Source organism: Delphinus delphis, chromosome 3 (genome assembly GCF_949987515.2).
Source record: "Delphinus delphis chromosome 3, mDelDel1.2, whole genome shotgun sequence".
Lineage (NCBI taxonomy): Eukaryota > Metazoa > Chordata > Mammalia > Artiodactyla > Delphinidae > Delphinus > Delphinus delphis.
The window spans coordinates 21,427,900-21,449,387 of NC_082685.1; the positions used below are offsets into that span (position 1 = coordinate 21,427,900).

Below are 21,488 nucleotides of genomic sequence, written 5' to 3' on the forward strand. Positions count from 1 at the left end.
ACACTTACTAGCTGTGTGATCTAGATTATTGAACTGCCTCAGTTTCCTCATCTATAAAATTGGATAGGGACCACCTACCACATGGATTGTGTGGGAATAAAATGAAGAAATGCTTGCAAGGTACCTAGCATAGATCTTGGCTGTCGTAAGGATTCAATATACGCTAGCTGTTAATATGATTGTTATTGCTACTTGGTGTCAGAGGTGGGATCTGAGTGCACATCTGGCTCTGAAGTATGCTCTTTCTTTTACGCTGCCTCACAACATAATAGCATTAATTAAGTGTTTACTATGTGCCAAACACTGCATGAAATGCTTTACATATATATTCTCATTTAATCTTCACAGCCAACCTACTACCCAGCTCCACTTGATAGATGGGGCTACTAAAGCTTGGGGAGGTGTCATGACCTTCCCAGTGGAACTGGTAAGGAGCTGGTAAGGGCTGGAGCCACAATTTGAATCCAGACCTTGCAGGCGCCAGTTCTTTCCCACAGCCCCTATGTTACAGCCTGCTGAGCCCTGCAGGCCAGGCTGCCTCACCATTGTCACTGTAGGCCTGGAAGCGGGGGTCCGTTGTGAGGTCATAGGCCCGCACAACCAGCGTGACCAGGTCACAGGTCTCATAGTCGATGACCTCACTCTGATGGACGAACACAGAGCCGTTGGCCAGCACAGAGAACCAGCCATGGCACAGACTGCCCACGTCGACCCCGGCCTTGGTACAGATGACGTTCACAAGCTGTACCTCCACCTGGGACATGGTGTCCCTGTCCTGAGCCACCACCTCAGCCACCATACCATGCTGCGAGCCATTCTCAGCCACACGGATGCCCCGGAGCGAGGTTGGGTCCAGGGTGGGTGGCACGTCATTCACGTCCTCCACATTCACGAGGACTTTTGCTGTGGCGTCACGTCCCTGGGGGTCTGGGCTCTCAGCACTCACTGTCAGATTGAAGAAGTCCTGTGTCTCATAGTCCAGGCTCACGTCCAAGGGCAGCCAGAGGTGGCCCTCTGCCAGCCCAGACCCCAGCACCAAGCCTCGGATCAAGAAGTTGTTGGCACCACCCCCTGATAGGCTGAAGCTGATGCGGTTGTTGGCTTCTGTCTGGTCTGCATCCCAGGCCTCCACCACGCCCACCAGCACTCCTGTGAATGAGGGGCAGAGTGTGGAGGGACCCCTGACCTGGCCACGGGGGCATCCTCTCTCCTCACTCCCCTTGGGGGCCTGCCCTCGAAGGGGTTGTATAGCCTGGCCGAGGGAGGACTTACCTGGGTCCCTCTCCCTCACTGAGAAGGAATAGCTGGACTGGTTGAAGATGGGAAGATTATCATTGATGTCCTGCAGACAGAGGCAGTTCTGAGCCCAGGGAACTCAGGAGACCCCAGGTTCAGCATCCCCAGAGCCAGTCTGAGAAGCCCATACTTGCCCTGGCCCGAGGCCCAGACTCTCTGTCCAGGTCTCCTCAGACAGCACTGCCCGCTTCCTAGATGATGAAACAGGCTTCAAGCAGACAGAACTCGCCCAGACCCCACCCCTGGGGCTCAGAGGTCTGTGGCGGTACTCTGAAGTTTGGTGTACACTCTGTTTCCCTGTGCACCACTCAGAGCCGTCTTAGACCCTGCTCTTGGGAGGGATAGTTCTGAGTCCCCACCTGTGTCCCTGTCTGGCCCAGCTTGACTCCCCATCTCTCGGATTTATTGGGTTGGCCCCAATACCACCATGATCCCACAAAGGCCCAAGATTTCCCTGGTCCCCTCCTTTCTCCTGTCCCTCTTGCCCTCAGTCAACCCCAAGACACTCACTCTGTGCTCAGGTGGGGCTGGGCTGGGGGCACCTGCCAGGGCTTGACCTGGTCCTGTCCTGAGACGTCCGCTGTGTTCTGTTCTCGCCTTCCCTCTCCGGCCCTGGTCACCCCGCCCAGACAGGGTGCTGCCCCTGTTGTCCCAGCATCAGGCCAACTCTGCCTGTGCTTCCTCCCCTGATGCTGGTGCGTGCTGGGCACCCTTGGCTTTCCCAGTCCTTCCCCAGGATGGCCCAGAGGTGTCTGCTTTTGCTTTCAACTTTTTCTAAATAATGGTAGAGAGAACATCTTTGAAAACTGAGCCCTCTCCCCCTTAACCAGATGTAATTTCTGATGGCAATTTCCCAGAAATGGCATTACTGCCTCCGTGCACATGGCCAACTGCACTCTCAAGGTCGTCCTAACTCACAGGAGGGGCTAAGAGCACAGCTCTGAGTTCAGTCCAGCTCCACCTCTTCCTCACATGTGACTTTGACCTCTCTGGGCCTCAATATCTTCATCTGCAAGGTGGAGTGGTCCTCCCTACTCACAGAGCTCCTGGGTGTGAAAGGACTCTTCTCGCTCAGGAAATGCAATTTTGCTTTCTTCCTTCTCTGAGGCCTACTTCCACCCCAAGGACAGCTGGCAAGTCCTCATCCGACTTCTGTTTCTCTATTTTCCCTGAGGTCTCATTCTGATCCTTGTGGGAAAGCGGCACATCCCAACCCAGTGGGAAACAGGGCTGCTGTGTGGGGTGGTTCAGGCTGTGCACTGCACAACCCGAGGGGGCACCAACCACATTGTGGACATCGTAGAGGAAAGTGCCTGTGACCCAGTGGCGGCCTTAGAACCAGACAGACTGGATTCAAAATCCCATTCTGTGACCCGAGGCAGGCTACAGAACCTCTGTGTGCCTTAGTCCCTTGATCAATAAAATGGTGCTGAACAATCCCTCCCTTGCAGGACCAGGTATACACTGAGTGTATTCTCTGGGCTGGGCATTCTTTGAAACACTTTCCATTTTTTAACTCGTTTTATATTATTTTCATCCCCATTTTACAGATGAGGAACTTGAGAACACAGGGAAGTTGAGCGATTGCCTAAGACCACACAACAAATGAGCCAGGATTCTGACCCATCAGCTTGGCTCCAGAACTCTTTTACCCACCGCACTGCAAAGGGCAGAAATGTAACTTGAGTTGGGAGGATGGGGAGCTGGCCATCTGCTCAGGAGCCCCCCAGTACAGGGCTCATCCTGGACCCTGTCCCCGGCTGAGCCAGACCTTACCTCCACAGTGATGGTGACATTAACGTCAGTCCAGAGGGCAGGCTCGCCACAATCAGATACGCGCACGGTCAGCACGATGCGGCCCCCCAGGGTGGGGTTGATGGCCTCTCGGTCCAAGGGCCCCAGGTTTCTGAGGATCCCTTTGTCGGGGTCCACTGAGAAGTTGTGGCTGTAGGGGCTGCTCAGCAGGCTGAAGCGCAGAAGGCTGTGGTTGGTGCCTGGCTGGTCATCGTCGTGAGCCTGTGCAGGTAAGCAGGGTCGGGACGTCAGCCATCAGGTGCTCCCCGGCCCCAGCCCCTGCCCTGCAGTCTGGACTCTCCCTCCAGCGCTGGCCCATGAGGGCAGTAACTGGGCCTGAAGCCAGAGGGATGCTCCCCAATCTCCCAGTCTCAGTCTTGCATCTGAGAGGGCCAGACCAACAGCTTTCAAGAGCTTCTGAGGTCTGAAACATTGAGGTCACTGATTCATCCCACAAATGTTTACCTACCACATGCTCAGCCCTGTTCTAGGTACTGGGAATAGAGCCACGATCAAGACAGTTCCTTATGGAGCTGATATTCTAGTGGGGAGGGAGGAGTGGGGGCAGTATAATATAGACAGTCAAAGTTTAAAATAAACAAAAATAAGTGTATGTGTGTGGACTTCCCTGGTGGCGCAGTGGTTAAGAATCTGCCTGCCAATGCAAGGGACACAGGTACGAGCCCCGGTCCGGGAAGATCCCACATGCCGCGGAGCAACTAAGCCCGTGCACCACAACTACTGAGCTTGTGCTCTGGAACCTGCGAGCCACACTACTGAAGCCCGCGCACCTAGAGCCTGTGCTTCTCAGCAAGAGAAGCCACTCGCTCATCGCAGCGAAGAGTAGCCCCCGCTCAACGCAATTACAGAAAAACTGCACGCAGCAGTGAAGACCCAACGCAGCCATAAATTTAATAAAAAAAAAAAAAAAGTGGGGGGGGGGGGAATTCCCTGGTGGCCTAGTGGTTAGGATTCTGGGCTTACACTGCTGTAGCCCGGGTTCAACCCCTGGTTGGAGAACTGAGATCCCACAAGCCATGCGGCACAGCCAAATAAATAAATAAGTGTGAAGTCCAACAAGATTCTGACTTTCCCATGATGACTACTTCAGTGCTATATTTTTTTAAATAGCTGAAATTCTTCATCCAATCTGTGTGTGTGTGTGTGTGTGTGTGTGTGTGTGTGTGTGTGTTTCTGTCCTACCAAGGTTGTGAACACATGCTTAGTGTGCTTTTGGGGTGATCCAGCATGGAGAGCACAAGATGCTCTTCCCTGCCACCAGGCCTTTGCACATGCACATGAATGCCCTCTACACCTTGTCTGCTTGACTCCAGGTCAGACTGGTGCCTCCCCTGGTCCTCCACAACCCCTGTGCTACCTTCAGTACAGCACAAGTGACACCCTTGGATGATGGTCCGCCACCCTCCCTGAAGGCAGGAATTATGGTGGGTTCATCTCGGAGGACCCAGGGCCCAGCAAAGGGCCTGGTGCATAGTAGGTGCTCAGCAAACATGGCTTTGAATACAGAGCTAGGCTAGTCCCACTTGGATCCAATTCTTTCCCCTCCTCTCTGCCCACTGCCACCTTCAGGTTTTTGTTTCAGATCTGTTGGGATCGTGTTTATGAAATGAAAAACTCTGTCTGTTCATTCCTTGGCACTCTGAACTCAGGCCGGTTAATTCACCAAGCACTTCTCAGGCCTCACACTGGGCACCATGGTTCTGGCAGCAGATCTGAAATGCTCCTGCCCCAAAGAGCTCACAGATCAGGGTGAGGAGCACTGAGGTGCATGAAGGAAGGCCCAGGTTTCAGCACTGCCACTGACTGGCTGTATAACCACAGAAAAGTCACTTAACCTCTTTAAGCCTCAGTTTTCTCCTTCCGTGAAATGGGGAGCATTAGAGCACCTACTTTATAAGTTTGTCAAAAGATCAGAGATGGGAATGTACTCTGGAAACTACAAGCCCCAGAAAGACGGGAGGGCTCCACGGCCATGTGATTGTCATTCCGAGGACCTGGTTTCTCAATTCTCACAAGATCCCCTTACAGGTGACTCAGTGGAGAAGCTTCTGAAGGCCTCAGAATCAGAGGAGAAGCTTCTTTCCAGTGTTCCTCTGGAGCCAGTAGTGCGTTTTTATCTCACAGAGTCTGTGAACCTGACCACTGATCTCATTTCCATTTTTGCTTTGGCCATTAGGAAGCTCAGAACTGAGTATTCAGCCCGCTCTTAGCAACTGTATGGCTTCTACCTTTGTGCACTTTAAAAAAATACCATCCTTATTTTCTCTTTTTCCTTATTTCTTTTATCACACTTTTAAATCTAAGCCACCTCAAATCCTTTTTGGAATGAGGCAGGCGCCTGAATTTAAAAGAGCAATATGTTTTTGAGGGCTTGTTCTGTGCTAGGCCTTGTGCCGAGCACTTTACATCCGTTATGACCCTGGGAATAAGTACTGAGATTGTCTTCATTTTCCAAAGAAGAAACGGAGGCCCAGAGAGACTGAGTGACTTTCTCAGGACTACACAGCAGAGCCCAGATTCCAACCCAGGACCAGCAGGACTACAGAGGCAGGCCTGGTGCCGTGTGCCCCTCCCACCCATCAGCTACAGGCCGGCTCACACCTGGATGGTCACGGAGACATTGCCCTCCTCTTCCTGGACAAAGATGTTGTAGGAACCGCTGACCACGGGCTTGTTGTCATTGATGTCCAGCACAACGATCTGCAGCATGGTGGAGGACGACAGGTTCCCGCCGTCCGTGGCCAGCAGCGTGAGGTAGTACACGGCCTGCTTCTCCTGATCCAGCAGCTCACTGTTTCTCACCGTCACTGTCCCCGAGGCTGGATCCACCGCAAAGATGTCCACCCTGTGCAGGGTGGCCAGATGGAGCAAATAAAGATACAGGATGCCCACTTCAATTTGCATTTCAGATAAACAATGAAAAATATTTTAGGACGTCCCATGGAATATTTGCAACCTACTTATACTAAAAAAAAAACCCATTCAGGGCTTCCCTGGTGGCGCAGTGGTTGAGAGTCCGCCTGCCGATGCAGGGGATGCGGGTTCGTGCCCCGGTCTGGGAGGATCCCGCGTGCCGCGGAGCGGCTGGGCCCGTGGGCCATGGCCGCTGGGCCTGCACGTCCGGAGCCTGTGCTCCACAGCGGGAGAGGCCACAATGGTGAGAGGCCCGCGTACCGCAAAAAAAAAAAAAAAACAAAAAAAAAAAAAAACCATTCATTGTTTATCTGAAGTTGAAATGTAACTGGGTACCCTATATTTTATCTGACTCCTCTAGCCCTGCTGTGAGGCAGAGAGGTGAGCCTGGGTCCCCCTCGCCCACCTGCCCGCTGCCCACCCGGGTAACTTACCCATTCCCCGGAAGCAAGCTGTAGGTGATGCGGCCCCCCTCGCCCGTGTCTGGGTCGGAGGCCTGTGAGGCAGAGAGATAGATAATGGGACACTGAGCAGAAGCCACACCTGCTCTGTCAACCGTGCAGTTGACGAGGACAGGGCCGTCCTGCTTCCTGACCCAGAGGGAGAAGCCCCCGACTCACTCAGACTGACACATAGACATCACATACATGCGCACGCGCATACACACCTGCTGGCCCCCGCTGACATCAGATGATACAGGGACTCCAGCAGGGCCACAGCCCCAGGCCTGCCCATCTCCACATCTCTCCCAGCCCTGCCCAGCCCTGTCCGCCATCACTCACTTGGATGCTGTCGGTGACCACATAGCCGACCGCACTGTGCTCGGAGACACTGAGGTTGTACAGGTTGTGGGGGAATGTGGGCCTGTGATCATTAATGTCTCTAAGGTGGATGGTCACCAAGGCTACCGAGGAGCTTCTGCTGACCGAGTCAGTGGCCACGACCTGAGGACAGGGGAAGAGGCAGCGACATTGGGACTGGAGCACCCCATGGCCCGCTCTCCGTGGTGCCCCAGAATACCCCTCACCTGCACCAGCATCACCGTTTGTGTCTCGTAGTCCACCAGCGACGGTGCTCTCACCAGCACCTGCACATCCACTGAGCCCGCCGCCCGCTCCGGGGAGACGCTGAAGGCTTCAACATTAGGGCCCCGGAGGGATAGCAGGAAGGTGCCGTTGCTGCCCTGTAGACGTGGGCTGTATATTAGGGACCCCACTCCTGCAATGTACCCACCTGCATCTTTCTCCCAATCCCTGGCCACAGGTCCCAGGAGGATAGGCTAGTCACTAGTCCCTGTCAATGTGGGCTCATCAGAAGAAGACCTCCCCGAGGCCCCAGCCTGGGCTTCAGAGCCTGGACACACACCCCTCACTCCCTTTGAGTCTTCCGTACCAGCCACCATGCACCACCCTCCACCACCCATACCAACACCAAATATCATCAATGTCCAACATCGGTCCATTATCCACACCCCCTCTACTCCACACCCCTCTCCAGTCAAGGCCAACCACCATCTCAACACACCCACCCATCCACCACTACCCAATATCACCCTCCAGTCGACATTTTGTACCAACTCATTATCACCAAATACTACCAAACACCATCCATGGTTATTCAGCATTCAATACTACCCAAATCACCCACCACTCAGTATCAACCTCCACCTAGGAATACTGTCCAACTTGACAGCCACCCAGACCACACTGTGCTCAAAACTGCCCACATCCCCCAATACCCAGTACTATCCCAGCACCCCGCAACTTCACCATCCACACATCACTACCCCCTCTACTCAACACCGCCAAAACTTACATTCCACTCAACATTACCCAGCATCCAGGACCAACCTCCTCTCAGTGCTGCCTTTCTGTTCCCCGCCACGTAGCACCACCCTGAACACAAGACTACCAGCCAGCTCAACATCACTCAGCAGTTCCAAGTGTCACCCAACAACTCCGACCACCGCTCATGGTCAGCACCACTGTTGCCCACTGCCCACTGCCCCACCGAGCACTGTGGTGCTGCACTCTGCTGGTCACTCGCCACTTCCCTCCTCCAACGATCTCCCAACCATCACTTCCACCCATGCCGCGCATGGTCTGGGTGCCCCTGCCTTGTCTGGGTCGTAGACCACCATGGTTAGGTCATCGATGGGGATGCGGGTGGAGGCGTGCTCGTCCACGTAGCCAGTGAAGTTGACTTGAGCCTCTTGGGGGGTGAAGGTGCAGGTTGGGAGGCTGCAGTTGTAAAACTCAGGTTTGTGGTCATTGACGTCTGTCACTCTCAGCTTGACCCATATGCTCACCTTGGCCTCCTGCCCATAGACGTTGGGGTGCATCTCGGTGGCCTGAGAGCAGAGCAGAGGCCGAGAGGCAGAGATCAGAAAACCAGAATTCAGAGAGAGCTGAGATCAAAGGTCAGAGTTTAGAAAGTCAGGGTACAAAGTGGGCAGTGGCCCTCTCACTCACCATGACCTGCACCTGCACCTCCTCATCCTCCTCCAGCAGCTGCTCTCTGTCCAGGGAACCGTTGACCCTGATCACCCCGTCTGGCCCAATGTCAAACCAGCCAGGCCTTGTGGAGTCTGGGAAAAGGCAGCAGGAGCAGCTACTTCCAGTGGCTCTGACGGAGCCCCCACCCCTTCCCTTGCCTCAGCCCCAGCCTGGGGACACCCCATTCTCACTGGAGATGCTGTAGATCACAGGGTCATTGATGCCTCTGTCGCCATCCATGGCCTCCACCTTCAGCACCGAGGTTCCCTGCAAGAAGGCATGGTCAGTGGCCAGACCCTTTCCCCACCTCTTGTCTCCACCCAGACCCCTCCAGTTCCCTGGCACACCTGGGGTGCATCCTCAGGCACAGAGGCCGAGTAAAACTCCCTGACAAACTGGGGGTCCAGGTCTGGCTGATCAATTACAGAGATGGACACGAAGACAGGCGAGGAGCACTGGACGACGATGCTGTTGTTGTACTCGCCGCCCGAGTCCTGCCGGGAGATGGGTCTCCATGAAGCCGGGGCTTCGGGTGCCGATGCCCCTGACCCCGCCTGCGCCTGCACTCACACAGGCCTTCAGCTCCAGCTGATAGAAGGCACTTTTGTTGTTGTAGCTGAGGCTGCCGTTGAGGATGATGGAGCCGTTGGGCAGGATCCCAAAGAGGTACTCACTGCTGTCCGTGCTAGGGATGACCTGAGGCAGAGCACAGTCAGGCCAGGCTCCCCCGGACAGCCCTGCCCCCAGGACCTGCTCTGAGAGACCTGGGGTCGAATCCTGGCTCTGCTCTCGACCTCACCGGGTCACTTAACCTCTCTGAGCCTGGGAAATGGGCTAGATATCGCCTCAGTGGGACGAAAACAGGGTCAAGTGAGCTAAGGTAGGTTCCAGGCATGTAGTGGGCGCTCAGTGATGGGGGCCGTGGCTAGCCAATGTGTCTTCATGAAACTGGGGTCACACCCGCCACTGTCTGTGTGACCTTGGACAAGACCCTGGACCTCTCTGAGCCTTGATTTCCTCTTCTTTGAAGCCAGGATTGCCACAGCCACCAGGTGGTGTGACGCTAACCGCGCGCAGACACAGACAGTGCCCCAGGCGAGAGGGTGGGAAGGAGAGTCCGGTCTGCAGCAGGCACCCTCCTTAGGCGGCTGGGCCAAATGAGGTCCAGAGGGGGGCCAGAGGAAGGCGTGGGGACCAGGGCTGGGCCGTCGCAGAGCCCCTGCTCCGCAAGGTCCCTGCAGGTTGTGTGGGAGATGCTGCCCCCTGGCGGCCATGAGGAGAGGTGGCGCCCACACTCCCACGTGGACCCGCACACACTTACCTTCTCTATGGAGTACACCACGGCGCCTCCGGCCCCCGTGTCTTTGTCCTTGGCCAGCACAGAGAACACCAGGGAGCCAACCGGCAGGGTCTGTAACAAGGGTTTTGTCACCTCTGAGCTCCAACACATCTCCTCCATGCCCAAGCACATCATGCCCCCTCCTGGAGTTTCAGTGCCCCCAGCTGTACCACAGGGATAGCGATGGACCTTCCAGAACCTGAAACCCAGCATTCCACAGATGTCCCCCTTTCCTTCCCACCTGGGCTGGGCTTCTCGGGGCATCTGGATAGAGGCAGGGAGCAGAGTTCCCCCTTCTCCTCTCCCCACACAGCCTCCCTGAAACCTGAGCTGGCTTCTGATTTGCAGCGCCCCTCAGGACCACCATGAGTGACCATTCCAGAACTCAGGTTGTGCCACTCCCCTGCTTAAACAGCCCTGTGTGTTCTCTGTAGCGTCCAGCGGTAGGTTCCACACAGCACCTCGCAGAGCTGGAAGGTTCTTTTGGGAGGCTTTTCCTCTAGGACCTGTCCACACCCTCACTGTTTCTTCACAGTGGCCAAAAAGATCTTTGAAAATCCTGAACCAGGCCACATCAGTCTCGTGCTCAAAACCAACAAGTGGTTCCCGCATTCTGCCCAGAATACGGTCCAGACTGCCTCCATGGCCCTCCAGGTTCAGGCCACTGCCCACTTCTCTGACCTTACCTTCTCCTCAGCCTCCTCCCCCCCACACACATGAGCTTCCTGGCTATGCCTACAGCACTCCAGGCTGATTCCCACCTCAGAGCCTTTGCAGCTGCTGTTCCCTGCCTGGAATATCCTTTTCCTGGAGCAGCCCATGCTGGCTCCTCAACATTTAGTTCTGCTCAGATGTCACCTACCCAGAGAAGATTTTCCTGACTGGCTCAACTTAAAGCAGGCCCCTCCCCAGTCATGTTTTATGCTCTTCATAGAGCTCATCACCATCTGAAATAATCCTGTTTATTTAATGTTTTGTTGATTAAATGTTTTGTTGTCTGTGCTCTTCATTACAATGTGAGCTAGCGAGGGTGGCGACCAAGTCTGTCTTCACTGGATATCCTCAGCACCAAGGACAGTGCCAGACACACAGTAGGCGCTCAATCAGAGCCTGTTGAAGGGCTGTCTGAACCTCACCAGCCTCAGGTCTGGCCTGAGGGAGGGGGACCCACACCTGTCAGGACTTTGAAGCCACGTAGTAATGAAGATTCAGGAGTGGTGTTGTGTTTGCTGCCCTGGAACCACTGGGAAACCTCCTCCCTGCCTATGCAGTTCAAGTGGGGCTGCTCCTCTTGCTAGAGGGGAAAGCACATGATGCAGACCTAGACAATTGGAGCATTCCATACTCCTCAACTGATGGGCACCTGACCCAAAATGGGCCAATGAGAGTCAGTCCTGGGGGTTTGGCTGGGACCATTGAGAAAGAGACAGTCTGTGTTGCAATTGCAAAGCCGGTGGGATGTGAGCCTGGAGCTGCTGGGGGACACTTTTATCACCATAAGGGAGAACTGCTCGCCCCACCCCAGGATGATGGCAACACGAGAAGCAGAGCTTCTAGGTAGAGAGAAATCTCTTCTTGATGACATGGCTTGAGTACCTGGATCCAGCCATGCCTGAAGTCAGATATACTGTTAAATTTTTCAGAAACATGAGAAAATCAATTCCTTTCCCCCCACCACCCCTGACTATCATAACTTAAAGAATTCCAATCCAGTCTGATAGATTGCAAAATGTTGCTGTAACTATGGTATGTGGGGTTACATGCAACCCCCTGAATTTGGTTCATCAAGCTGCCTTTTCTAGGAGGTGCACTTCCCAATCTTGGATGCCCTGCTGTCTATCTCTGGTCCTTCCCACTCTGAGCAGATCTGTGGGATGTCTGCATCCTACACACACACCCCGTTAAGGCAGATGTTACCTCATTGACTCTGGTGGAGTAGTCTGTGTTCTGGAAAACGGGTGCGTTGTCATTTCTGTCCTCCACGATCACCACCATTTCCTTCCGCACCTGCAAGTGAGAAAGCCCAGGTGAGCCCAGAAAACGTGGGAGCTTGAGAAAACAAATTCAGGAGTATCAGGACGGGAGTGCAAGTTGGTATAGCTTCTCAGGAGAACAATCAGGTGGTGTCTGGGGTGACTTTTTTTAATACATCTTTATTGAAGTATAATTGCTTCACAATGCTGTGTTAGTTTCTGTTGTACAACAAAGTGAATCAGCCATATGCATATATATACCCCCATATCCCCTCTCTCTTGAGCCTCCCTCCCACCCTCCCTATCCCACCCTTCTAGGTCGTCGCAACGCACCGAGCTGATCTCCCTGTGCTATGCAGCAGCTTCCCACTAGTTATCTATGTCACATTTGGTAATGTATATATGTTGATGCTACTCTCACTTTGCCCCAGCTTCCCCCTCTCCCATCTGTGTTTATCTGATACCATTTCAAAGGCCAGAAAAGTTGCAAGTACGGTACAAAGAATTCCTGATACTCTTCATCCAGATTTACCCCTTATTTAGTTTTTCTCTCCACAGATTTACTGAACCATTTGGAGAGTATGTTGTGGAAATCATTAGGTCATTAAAAAAAAATCTAAAATGTCCTATTACAAGAATGTTCCTTTTAGCTTTGTTAGCCATAGCGTAAAGCTGTGAACAACCTAAGTGTTGAGGAGACCAGCTGAGCACCATGGAGCTTATAGTCCCCACACTGGGCTATAGACATACAGGAAACAGGAGACTCATGTGCAGACACAGAAGGGACCCCAAAGCCGATTGTTGTTTTCTGGCTGCACCCTGTGGCATGCGGAACATCCCTGACCAGGGATCGAACCCGGGCTCCCTGTAGCGGAAACACAGAGTCTTAACCACTGGACCACCAGGGAAGTCTTCCAAAGCTGATTGTCAAGTCATCAAGGCAGTTCAAGACCATATATGCAGTAGGATCCCACTTGGATTTCAGAAAACGCACCCAAAACTACCATCTCTCTTCCGTGGATGCATATATCCATGTCAGTGTTTAGCGATGGATAGAAAAGAACACGGTGATGGCAGACACTTCAGGTGGGAGTGGGCTGGGAAGGGTTGCCCAAGGAGACTTGAGCTCTATCTGCACTTTTAAAACTGTTTACAAAGAGAAAATATTTATGAATATCCAAGTCATTAAAATGATTTTTTTAACGGATAGGGTTTGGGGAATAGGTTATAAAGACAAAACCCCCAACTTTCACAGACACAAGACACAGCTGCATAAGTGTGTTATTGAGAAACATGAACACTGAGACCAACCCATCAGCCAAAGGGGTTGAAAGTGATGACCTCAGTGGAGAGAGGGTAGGGAGGTATTTGGCACTTGTTTTTTTATTAATAAGTATATTAATACAAGTTAATAATGTAATTGGGACTTCCCTGGTGGTCCAGTGGTAAAGAATCCACCTTACAATGCAGGGGACGTGGGTTCAATCCCTGGTCAGGGAACTAAGATCCCGCATGCCATGGGGCTACTAAGCCCATGCGCCACAACTACTGAGCTCGCGCCTCAACTGGAGCCCACCTGCTGCAAACTACAGCGCTCATGTGCTCTGTAACCCATGCGCCACAACTAGAGAGAAGCCCACACGCCACAACGAATAGCTCGCGTGCCTCAGTGAAGATCCTGCGTGCTGCAACTAACACCCAATGCAGTCAAAAGTAAATAAAAAATAGTACATAAATCTTTTAAAAAATAATAATGTAATTAATGATATACAATAGATATACAAAGTACACAAAAGATAAACCATATATTTGTATAAATTAATATAAATTATAATAAATACTAAAATCTTGGCTAATATTGTATGACAAAAAATGGAGAAGTATAATTTCAATAAAAATAAACATTCAATTCATTTTTTGTTAGCTGGGGCTCTCTCTGCTTATTTGCGGTGGGCAGTTAGCGGTGGGCCCTCAGTCCCCTGCTCTCTAATCCCTGGACCTCCCTTCCGGGCCCACTTCTGACTCACTGGAATATTGTGACCGTCGCTCACAGAGATGTCGATGGAAAACCAGTAGAGTGTCTGCAGTGGGCAGAGAGAAGGGAAACAAGGTAAGCCCTGTTCGGGTGCCCACCAGAGCCCTCCCTACCTCCCCAATCCCGCACGAGGCCTTCTCAGATTGCTTCCCTTTACCTCATAGTCCAGAAGGTTGGCCAGCTTCACTTCCCCAGTATTCGGGGTGACATTAAAGAAGTAGGCATAGGAGCCACTAATCCTATAGGTCAGAGGGTCATTTTCCTGGTCCTGAGCTATCAGCCAGAAGACCTCAGTACCTGCAGACGGGACAGGGAATGCACAGGGCCCACGGCCACCTAGTTCAATGCTGGCCTGGCCAAGCTGCCCACGAGGCCCACAAGAATGTCAAACTTCTTGTAAAATTAGAAGGGCCAAGACATGGAAACAACCTAAATGTCTATCAATGGATGAATGGGTAAAGAAGATGTGGTATACATGTACAATGGAATATTTTCAGCCTTGAAAAAAGAATGAAATCTTTCCATTTGTGACAACATGGATGGACATAGAGGGAATTCTGCTAAGAGAAATAAGTCAAAGGAAAACAAATACTGTATGATCTCACTTACATGTGGGATCTAAAAACAAAAAACCAAGATCATAGATACAGAGAAGATTGGTGGTTGCCAGAGGTGGGGTGCGGAGGACTGAGAAATGGGTGAAGAGGGTCAAAAGGTACACATATCCAGTTATAAAATAAATAAGTCCTGGGGATGTAATGTACAGCATGGTGACTAGAGTTAACAATACTGTATTGGGTATTTGAAAATTATTAAGAGATGAGGTCTTAAAAGCTCTCATCCCAAGGGAAAAAAAAAAGCCATCTGTAACTATGTGTGGTAACATATGTTAACTAGACTTATTGTGGTGATCATTTTGAAATATATACAAATATATCATTATGTTGTACACCTGAAACTAATATAATATTGTATGTCAATTATATCTCATTTTTTCAAACGGTAAAAAAAAAAATCAAAAGGAATAAATGATTATAATCTAGCCCTCAGGATATTTGTCTTTATGCCAATGCAGTATATTAAAGTATATTTTGAATGTATTTTTCTGGAGGGAGAGGCCTACAGAAACAAAAGTGCCAGAACAGTGACATGGTGGTGGGGCCCAGCACCCAGCCTGAGAGTCTCAGAGAACCAGCGTGCCCCCACCCTTGCCCACGACAGCCTTGCAGGGACAGTCTGGGCAGCACATCTGGAGTCTGCTCTTCTTTGACCAAATAGTTCTGGCTCCTCCAGAAACTCCTTAGAAAGCTTGGTCCCTTCCCACCCAGGCCCCCTCCTCCAGGAAGACCATCGGGCTAGAAAGCTGTTAGTATCTACAGTATGTTTCCTCTGTTGTGAGACACACTGTCAATTTAATGACTGCTGGGGTGGGGAGTCACTCTGTGTTAACTGACTATCTCAAATATAAGACACATCCTGATTCAAAAATGTCAAAATGTAAACTGATATGGCCCTTATACCCACACCCATGGGAAGTGAGTGGGGATGTGTAAATCCTTCTCTGTAAACATGTGTTCATGGACACAGAAAGAAGGATCAGGGAGAAAAAGCTTTTTTAAAAGTCTGTCTGAAAAAGAATTAACTGTAACAAATAAATCAATAAGAGCTACAGAAATAAAAGACATATATTAGGTGTCTGTCTTTAAACTCAAATTTGACGTATTTTAAAACGTCTGCCTGACAAAACTAAACTATTATACAGTGTGAGTGTCAAGTAAACAGGTCTTCTGCAGGAGAGAAAGGACAGGGAGTGACTAGAAGGGCAGAGAGGGGGTCGGTGTGCTTCCATGTATATATATTATACCTCAAAATAAAAGGTCTAAACAACATTTTTTAAAAACCTGACTGAAAATGCTTTCTCATCCAAAGAGAGCCATACAATTCATCTCAGAAAGGAAGAAATTGCTCTTCGGATTAAGAAAGCCCAGAGAGGGGCCCTGTGGTTATCGAAGAAAAGACTCTCATTTGGTCTGCCTGAGATCAGACTTGACATTAAAGGGTCACCCAAGAGAATGGAGATCTTGAGGACATTTGGGTTACATATGTTTGTGACATTTGTTTGAAGGTGTGTGTGTGTTTATCCACGACCAAACAGCTATGAAAATATACATAAAATATCATTAACGTGTATATACTACTTGTCTGTTGTATTCACAGATATCAAATAGTTTGACCTCAGCCCAGTCCTCCAGGGAGGATTGTGCCAACTCAGAATGTAATGAGACTATCACCTCCCTCATCCTGGGATCTAAACCTTTATTAATATAACCCTTAGTAGATTTTGCTGTCCTGGCAACCACATGCAAATGGATGTGGCTTTCGTGGCTCTGAAGCCCATCGCCCACCCTTTCTTCATGTACCTAGACCTGGGTTTCTGGATTCCAAGGCAGACTTTGGATTTCACCTTTGATGCAGTCTCTTGCTTCATCTAGTAGATTTAGATATTTGGGGACCCAATTCTGACACTGCAACAAAGACTGTAAATTGTCCCCCAGTATTCACAGCCCCCTTTCTCTCAGACTAATAGAACCCCAGATTTTGAGCTGTGCACATGGCTAAATAAAATAAAGACCTCATTTCTCCAGTTCCTTTGCAGCTAGGGCATGTGGCTACGTTCTGGCTAATGAGATGTGAGCAGAAGTAACATGTGTAAAACCTGGAGCCCTGTCCCTAGGAGAAAGAAATGGGCCCTCTTGGCCCTTCCTTGCCCCCAGCTCTCACTGGAATAGGGCGTGACATGAGCCATCTAGGACCATGTGGATGAGGGCCAGGCCCTAGGGGAGGCAGAACCTGGAAATGGAAGGAGGGTGCCTGATGCCAGAAGCATAGGGCACAGAACAGCCTGATGGAACAGAGCCTCTGACAGCCCTGGGCTCACTGCTCTAGATGACTATGTAAGAGAATAGGAAACTTTGACCTTGTTGACAGCTCTGTTATTTGGGGTCTGTTATGTGCAGCTGACCCTGTATCCCAATGAATACAGTCATCTATCATTTCAGCTTCTTCAACCCCCATCCTGCCTTCTGGGAATTTGGCATCCAGTCCCTGTGGCTTCATCCAAAACAATGTTTCATGAACATCATTCACTCCTGTACACTGCCAAGATCATTACCACATCCACGTCTCATTCTTTATGACCCTCCTTTTAACTGACTTACTGTTTCATGTAAATACATTTATTTTAAAAGCAAACTAGATGGCTACTGGACGTAGAAAACTCATCTCACTCGCCATAGAGGGAAGGTAACTCTACAAACGAAGACAGCAAAAGTATCAATTTCTGGTGAGATGTGTGCATGAAAGGCTCTGAGCCTAAAGCCTGCTCTCTTTCTGTCTGAAAAAAAAAATAGCAGAGGAGGAAGAGAGATGAACAAGTGAGAGAGGTAGAAGAGAAATAATGTACCAAATGGATACTTTCTCTCTTGGGAAATCAGAAAGACTGAAAGAGATGGGAAATGCGAGGAATGTTCTCTTGGGGTGAGTCTTGATTATTTGGTGCTGTGTGAGGGCCCTCGACCCAAAAGCTGCAAAGGAGAAAACAAACTTCTGGAAAAAACTTCCTTCAGGCCACCTTTGCCCCATGACAAGCCGTGGAGCTGCAGGGATGGCAAGCAAGCCCACAGGGGAGCCCCTGGGGCCCTCTTGTGGGTAAGCGTTTGGTGCAGTCTGGGCACAGGGACAGTTACTCACCCACTGGTAGGTCCTCGGGCAGGGTCACTAATGACATGTTGGACAGGAATGTTGGGGCCGCGTTGGCTGACACTGTAGGGACATAGAGTGTTGGAACATCTGGACACCTCCATAAAGACACCCCCATCTGCCCCTGTGGGAGCCCACACCAGTCCCACTGGCCAATTTTCAGTCCAGCTCACCGGCCCAGGACTGGATTCCTCTCCAGGCCTCCCCAGAGCAGCCAAGCCCAGGGCTGGGCCATAGGAGTTGGGTGCTTGCTGATGAAGCAGCATCCCACCCTTCTGGAGGGTTCTGCTGAGGATCCCCAGGTTAGTGATGCCCTGGTGGGGGAGGGGAGGTACCCACCAGACACCATGAGGGCAGGAAGCAAGAAGCAGGACAGCCACGGCCACACCATCACGTCTGGAGGGACCTGGGGGAAGAGGCATCAGGGGAGGGGCACATGAACCCAGGCCTCCCTCCTCTGGTGGACCCTGATCAGTCGGGTCTGAACCCGGCCAACTCACCTCCATCACACAAAAAAAATTCTGCCCATTTGCCAGATGTTCCAGGGGATAGAGAGTTGGGAGGCATGGCAGGGAGGGGCAGGGTAGCTGAGCCTGATCTAGAGCCCCAGCCTGAGACTGACCCTGAACTTGACCCCAGGGTTCAGTGCCCACTCTGTAGCAGGCACGGATCCAAGTATATTACGTGCATAATCTCTTTATTCTTACAACTAGGTGGCTGCTAAGGGGCTTGCCTGAGGCCACACAGAGAGTCAATGGCAAGCCCATGCTCTGAAAACAGGTCTTTTGAACTCCAGAATTCATTCTCTCAACCACTGCACTAACCTGCCTGTTTAGAGTCCAAGCTAATAGCATCCTTCAAAATCAGGGGCCTGGAGAGGGACTATGACTTGTCCAGGACCATCCAGAGCCTCTGTGGGGGGGCTCGGTCCTTTGTCCCACTTGCTGACACAATTAATAGCTGCCTTTGCATCCTTTCTCAAAGTGTACTCCATGGAACCCCAGCCCTGTAAGATGTCCCATAACAGAAGGGTTCCCTGGTCAAGTCAGTTTGGGAAGGGCTTTGTGCTCCTCTTGCTGATTGACAGCTGGGCAGGAACGCTTGGAAAACCTTGCCCTGCCCAGTCTTCTTGGTCATCTTACATTGCAAGCGATCCTTCATCTGGGAAAAGAGGGACTTTGATTCACTGTCATCGAGAGATACCTGAACCCCCAAGGCTCTTTCATCCCAAAAGACAATTGTTACCAAAGCAAGAGGGAGAGCAGGATACATTTCGCAAATGCTTCTTGTTCTCTGTCAAGAAAATGTGTTGCGTGCTTGCATGTACATAATCATTCCATAAGACAGGATTTTTATTGCGTACTCTTTTGTACCTTTTGGATTTCGTGCTAAGTGAATATATTAACTTTTCCAAAGATAAATTAAAGCTATAAAGCACACAAAGGAACACAGCTGCTGCTAAGCACCCTCACTGGGTCCTGGGCAGCTCCCACTCCTGCCCCAGTGCGGCTGAGACAAGCACTGTTTTCCAGAGGAGCCCGGCTCCAAAGCTACGGGAGAACCAAGAAGGAGGGACCCTCACCCACGGTAGACTCCATATGACAGGCCCTCGGAGGGGGATGCGGAATGGCTTCCAGAGCTGAACCTTGACTGTGAAACACATCAGAAACCACAACTCCTCTCCCTCCCACCACCTACCCCTCCTCCTGTGTTCCTGCCTCAGGGATCGCCCATTTCCCCCATCACCCTTGACTCCCCCTCTCCCGAATGTCCCACATCCAATCCCGTCCCTGAACCTCTTACACTTCTCTCCATCCTGCAACAGGCTTCCTCTCTCCCCGGCTCAGCCCTCCTCACGGTCTCCTTCCCTTCCGTCTCTAATCAAGTCCTCTCAACCAAAATTATCCTTCCTCACTCCCTCTAATCACCTTTCTCCCCTGCTCCAAACTTTTCAGTGACTCCCCATTGCCAAACTGCATACAAAGGCTTCGAACAGACCATCCGGCCCTGCTTCCCTCCCTCACACCTCCCACATCCACAGACCCACTCTGTTTTCCCTCATTTTGCATATGCAGTTCCCTCTTTCTGGAATGCCTTTCCCTGCCTTGCTAACTGATGAGCAGCCCCAAGGTCATCTTCTGTCCAGACACTCCTTCAGTGTTCCCACAGGAGGAGTTGACTCCTGCGCTGGCCTAGAGACCTCACCAGATGCTGCTCAGATCCTAGCCTAACCTCTGTAGCTCTCAGGACCCATTATCTCTTTGCAGATCAGCCTCTCCCTCCAGACCAGGAGAGATGTGAAGGCAAGGTCCAGGTCTGATTCATCTCTGTGACCCCAGGACAGAGCCCAGGGCTGAGCCCAGGGCAAGCTCAGGGGGCATTTCAGAAATGAATAAATGAGTGTGCCAGTGAATCACTGTAACCCCAGAGGCCTGACGTGGAAAGCCTGAGAGGTGGGGCAGGGTGCAAGGGGTAAACATACGGGCTAGAGAGCCTGAGTGTCAATCCAATGTAATCTTGGGCAAGTAACTTAACCTCTCTAGGCCTCAGTTCCGCCATCTGTAAATTGGGAATAATAACAGCACCTACACTACAGGGTCTGTGTGAGGCTTACACAGTGCCTGGCTCAAAGTATGTTAGCAAAAAAATGTCAGCAACTATTATTATGGAGGAGATAAAAGTCTGTCTTCTGCCCCCCTCATCATTGGGAGCCCCATATTCTGCTCTGGCCAGCCTTGGTCACCTCACAGGCCCCTCTCGGTCAATGTCCCCTAGATAGCCAGAGGGACACTGGCACCAATCTGGCCACCATCCTCTGGGCTTGGCTTTCCTCCACCTGTCCTGAAGTTCCAGCTTTAGTCTTCCCCCTCTAACTCAGAGTTGTCTTTGCCCAACTTTGCCCAGATCTACTGGGGTATCAAGAGGGTTGGTCATTTTAAATATCTGCTGACATTTCCTGAGCACCTACTCTGTGCTGAGTACCCTTATTTATCCATTCATTCCCCTAACACATACTTATTGGGTGTCCTTGATCCACTATGTGCCAGACCTTGTTCCCAGCACTGGGGAGATACAACAGTAGGTATAACAGTCAAGGTGCTGCCTTCACCAAATTTATGCTCAGTGAATAAGACAGACCCTAAACAAGCAAGGAAAGTACTGTCTAATTGTTTACTGCATTAAGTGCTACGAAGGAAGAGAATGTGGGCATTGCGAGAGTACAGTAAAGGGACACTACTTTAGGCAGTCTGGCAGATAAAGTGGGCTGCAGACTTTTTAAAACTCCTCTCAGCAAGATGTGAGAATTGCTCCCCTTCAATCTGGTGCATTCATCATGTTTTTATTTTCTGTATTTTATGATGATTTGACATTTTGGGGGCTTTGCTGGTCTGGGAAAGGCTGTCCCTATCAGGGCTAGCTAATTCTTAGAGATAACAAGTGATTTGTCTGCAAACACTCCTCTCATGTATAAACCAACCAAATCAAAGCCTGTATTCCCAGCTGCCACCTTTATCAACTCTCACACACCAAACCAATATTCCTGCTGCCTCAAATCTCCCCAGCACCAGGTACTGGATGACTAAGCATGACTCCTATAACCTGCCAAAATTAGTCAAACTATCCAATCCTAAGCCTGCTCAGCTGCTTAACCTGCGGCTTCCTTCCCACCTTCCTTTCCATGGAAAATGCAGTAAAGACTCTGGGCCCTGCTTTCCCCTCGCTCCTTCTGCCTCCTGACCAAACCTGGTGCTTCCCCATGTGGCCCTGCATGGAGTGGCATGCCCCCTCCTCTAGGGAACTGTGAGTAATAAAATCTTCCTTCAATGGCTTTAGCCTCTCCAGGTCATCACTACGTCATCTGC

At 51.0% G+C, this 21,488-nt stretch overlaps 1 protein-coding gene across 1 annotated transcript in view; it reads right to left on the minus strand.

Moving 5' to 3' along the window:
- Window positions 1-21,488, minus strand: part of CDHR2 (cadherin related family member 2) — a 37,132-nt gene that overhangs the window by 8,203 nt on the left and 7,441 nt on the right. Inside the window, exons 2-19 of the mRNA XM_060008332.2 lie at window positions 17,965-18,031; window positions 17,617-17,688; window positions 14,024-14,163; window positions 13,859-13,912; window positions 11,776-11,865; window positions 9,841-9,930; window positions 9,090-9,215; window positions 8,867-9,013; window positions 8,711-8,786; window positions 8,496-8,611; window positions 8,141-8,374; window positions 7,052-7,207; window positions 6,807-6,968; window positions 6,459-6,520; window positions 5,713-5,956; window positions 3,073-3,312; window positions 1,273-1,342; window positions 544-1,149 (exon numbers count right to left, since the gene is read on the minus strand). Of these exons, the coding sequence (XP_059864315.1) occupies window positions 544-1,149; window positions 1,273-1,342; window positions 3,073-3,312; window positions 5,713-5,956; window positions 6,459-6,520; window positions 6,807-6,968; window positions 7,052-7,207; window positions 8,141-8,374; window positions 8,496-8,611; window positions 8,711-8,786; window positions 8,867-9,013; window positions 9,090-9,215; window positions 9,841-9,930; window positions 11,776-11,865; window positions 13,859-13,912; window positions 14,024-14,163; window positions 17,617-17,688; window positions 17,965-18,016 (2,737 nt within the window). The 5' untranslated portion in view covers window positions 18,017-18,031. The remainder of the gene's footprint in view (window positions 1-543; window positions 1,150-1,272; window positions 1,343-3,072; window positions 3,313-5,712; window positions 5,957-6,458; window positions 6,521-6,806; window positions 6,969-7,051; window positions 7,208-8,140; window positions 8,375-8,495; window positions 8,612-8,710; window positions 8,787-8,866; window positions 9,014-9,089; window positions 9,216-9,840; window positions 9,931-11,775; window positions 11,866-13,858; window positions 13,913-14,023; window positions 14,164-17,616; window positions 17,689-17,964; window positions 18,032-21,488) is intronic.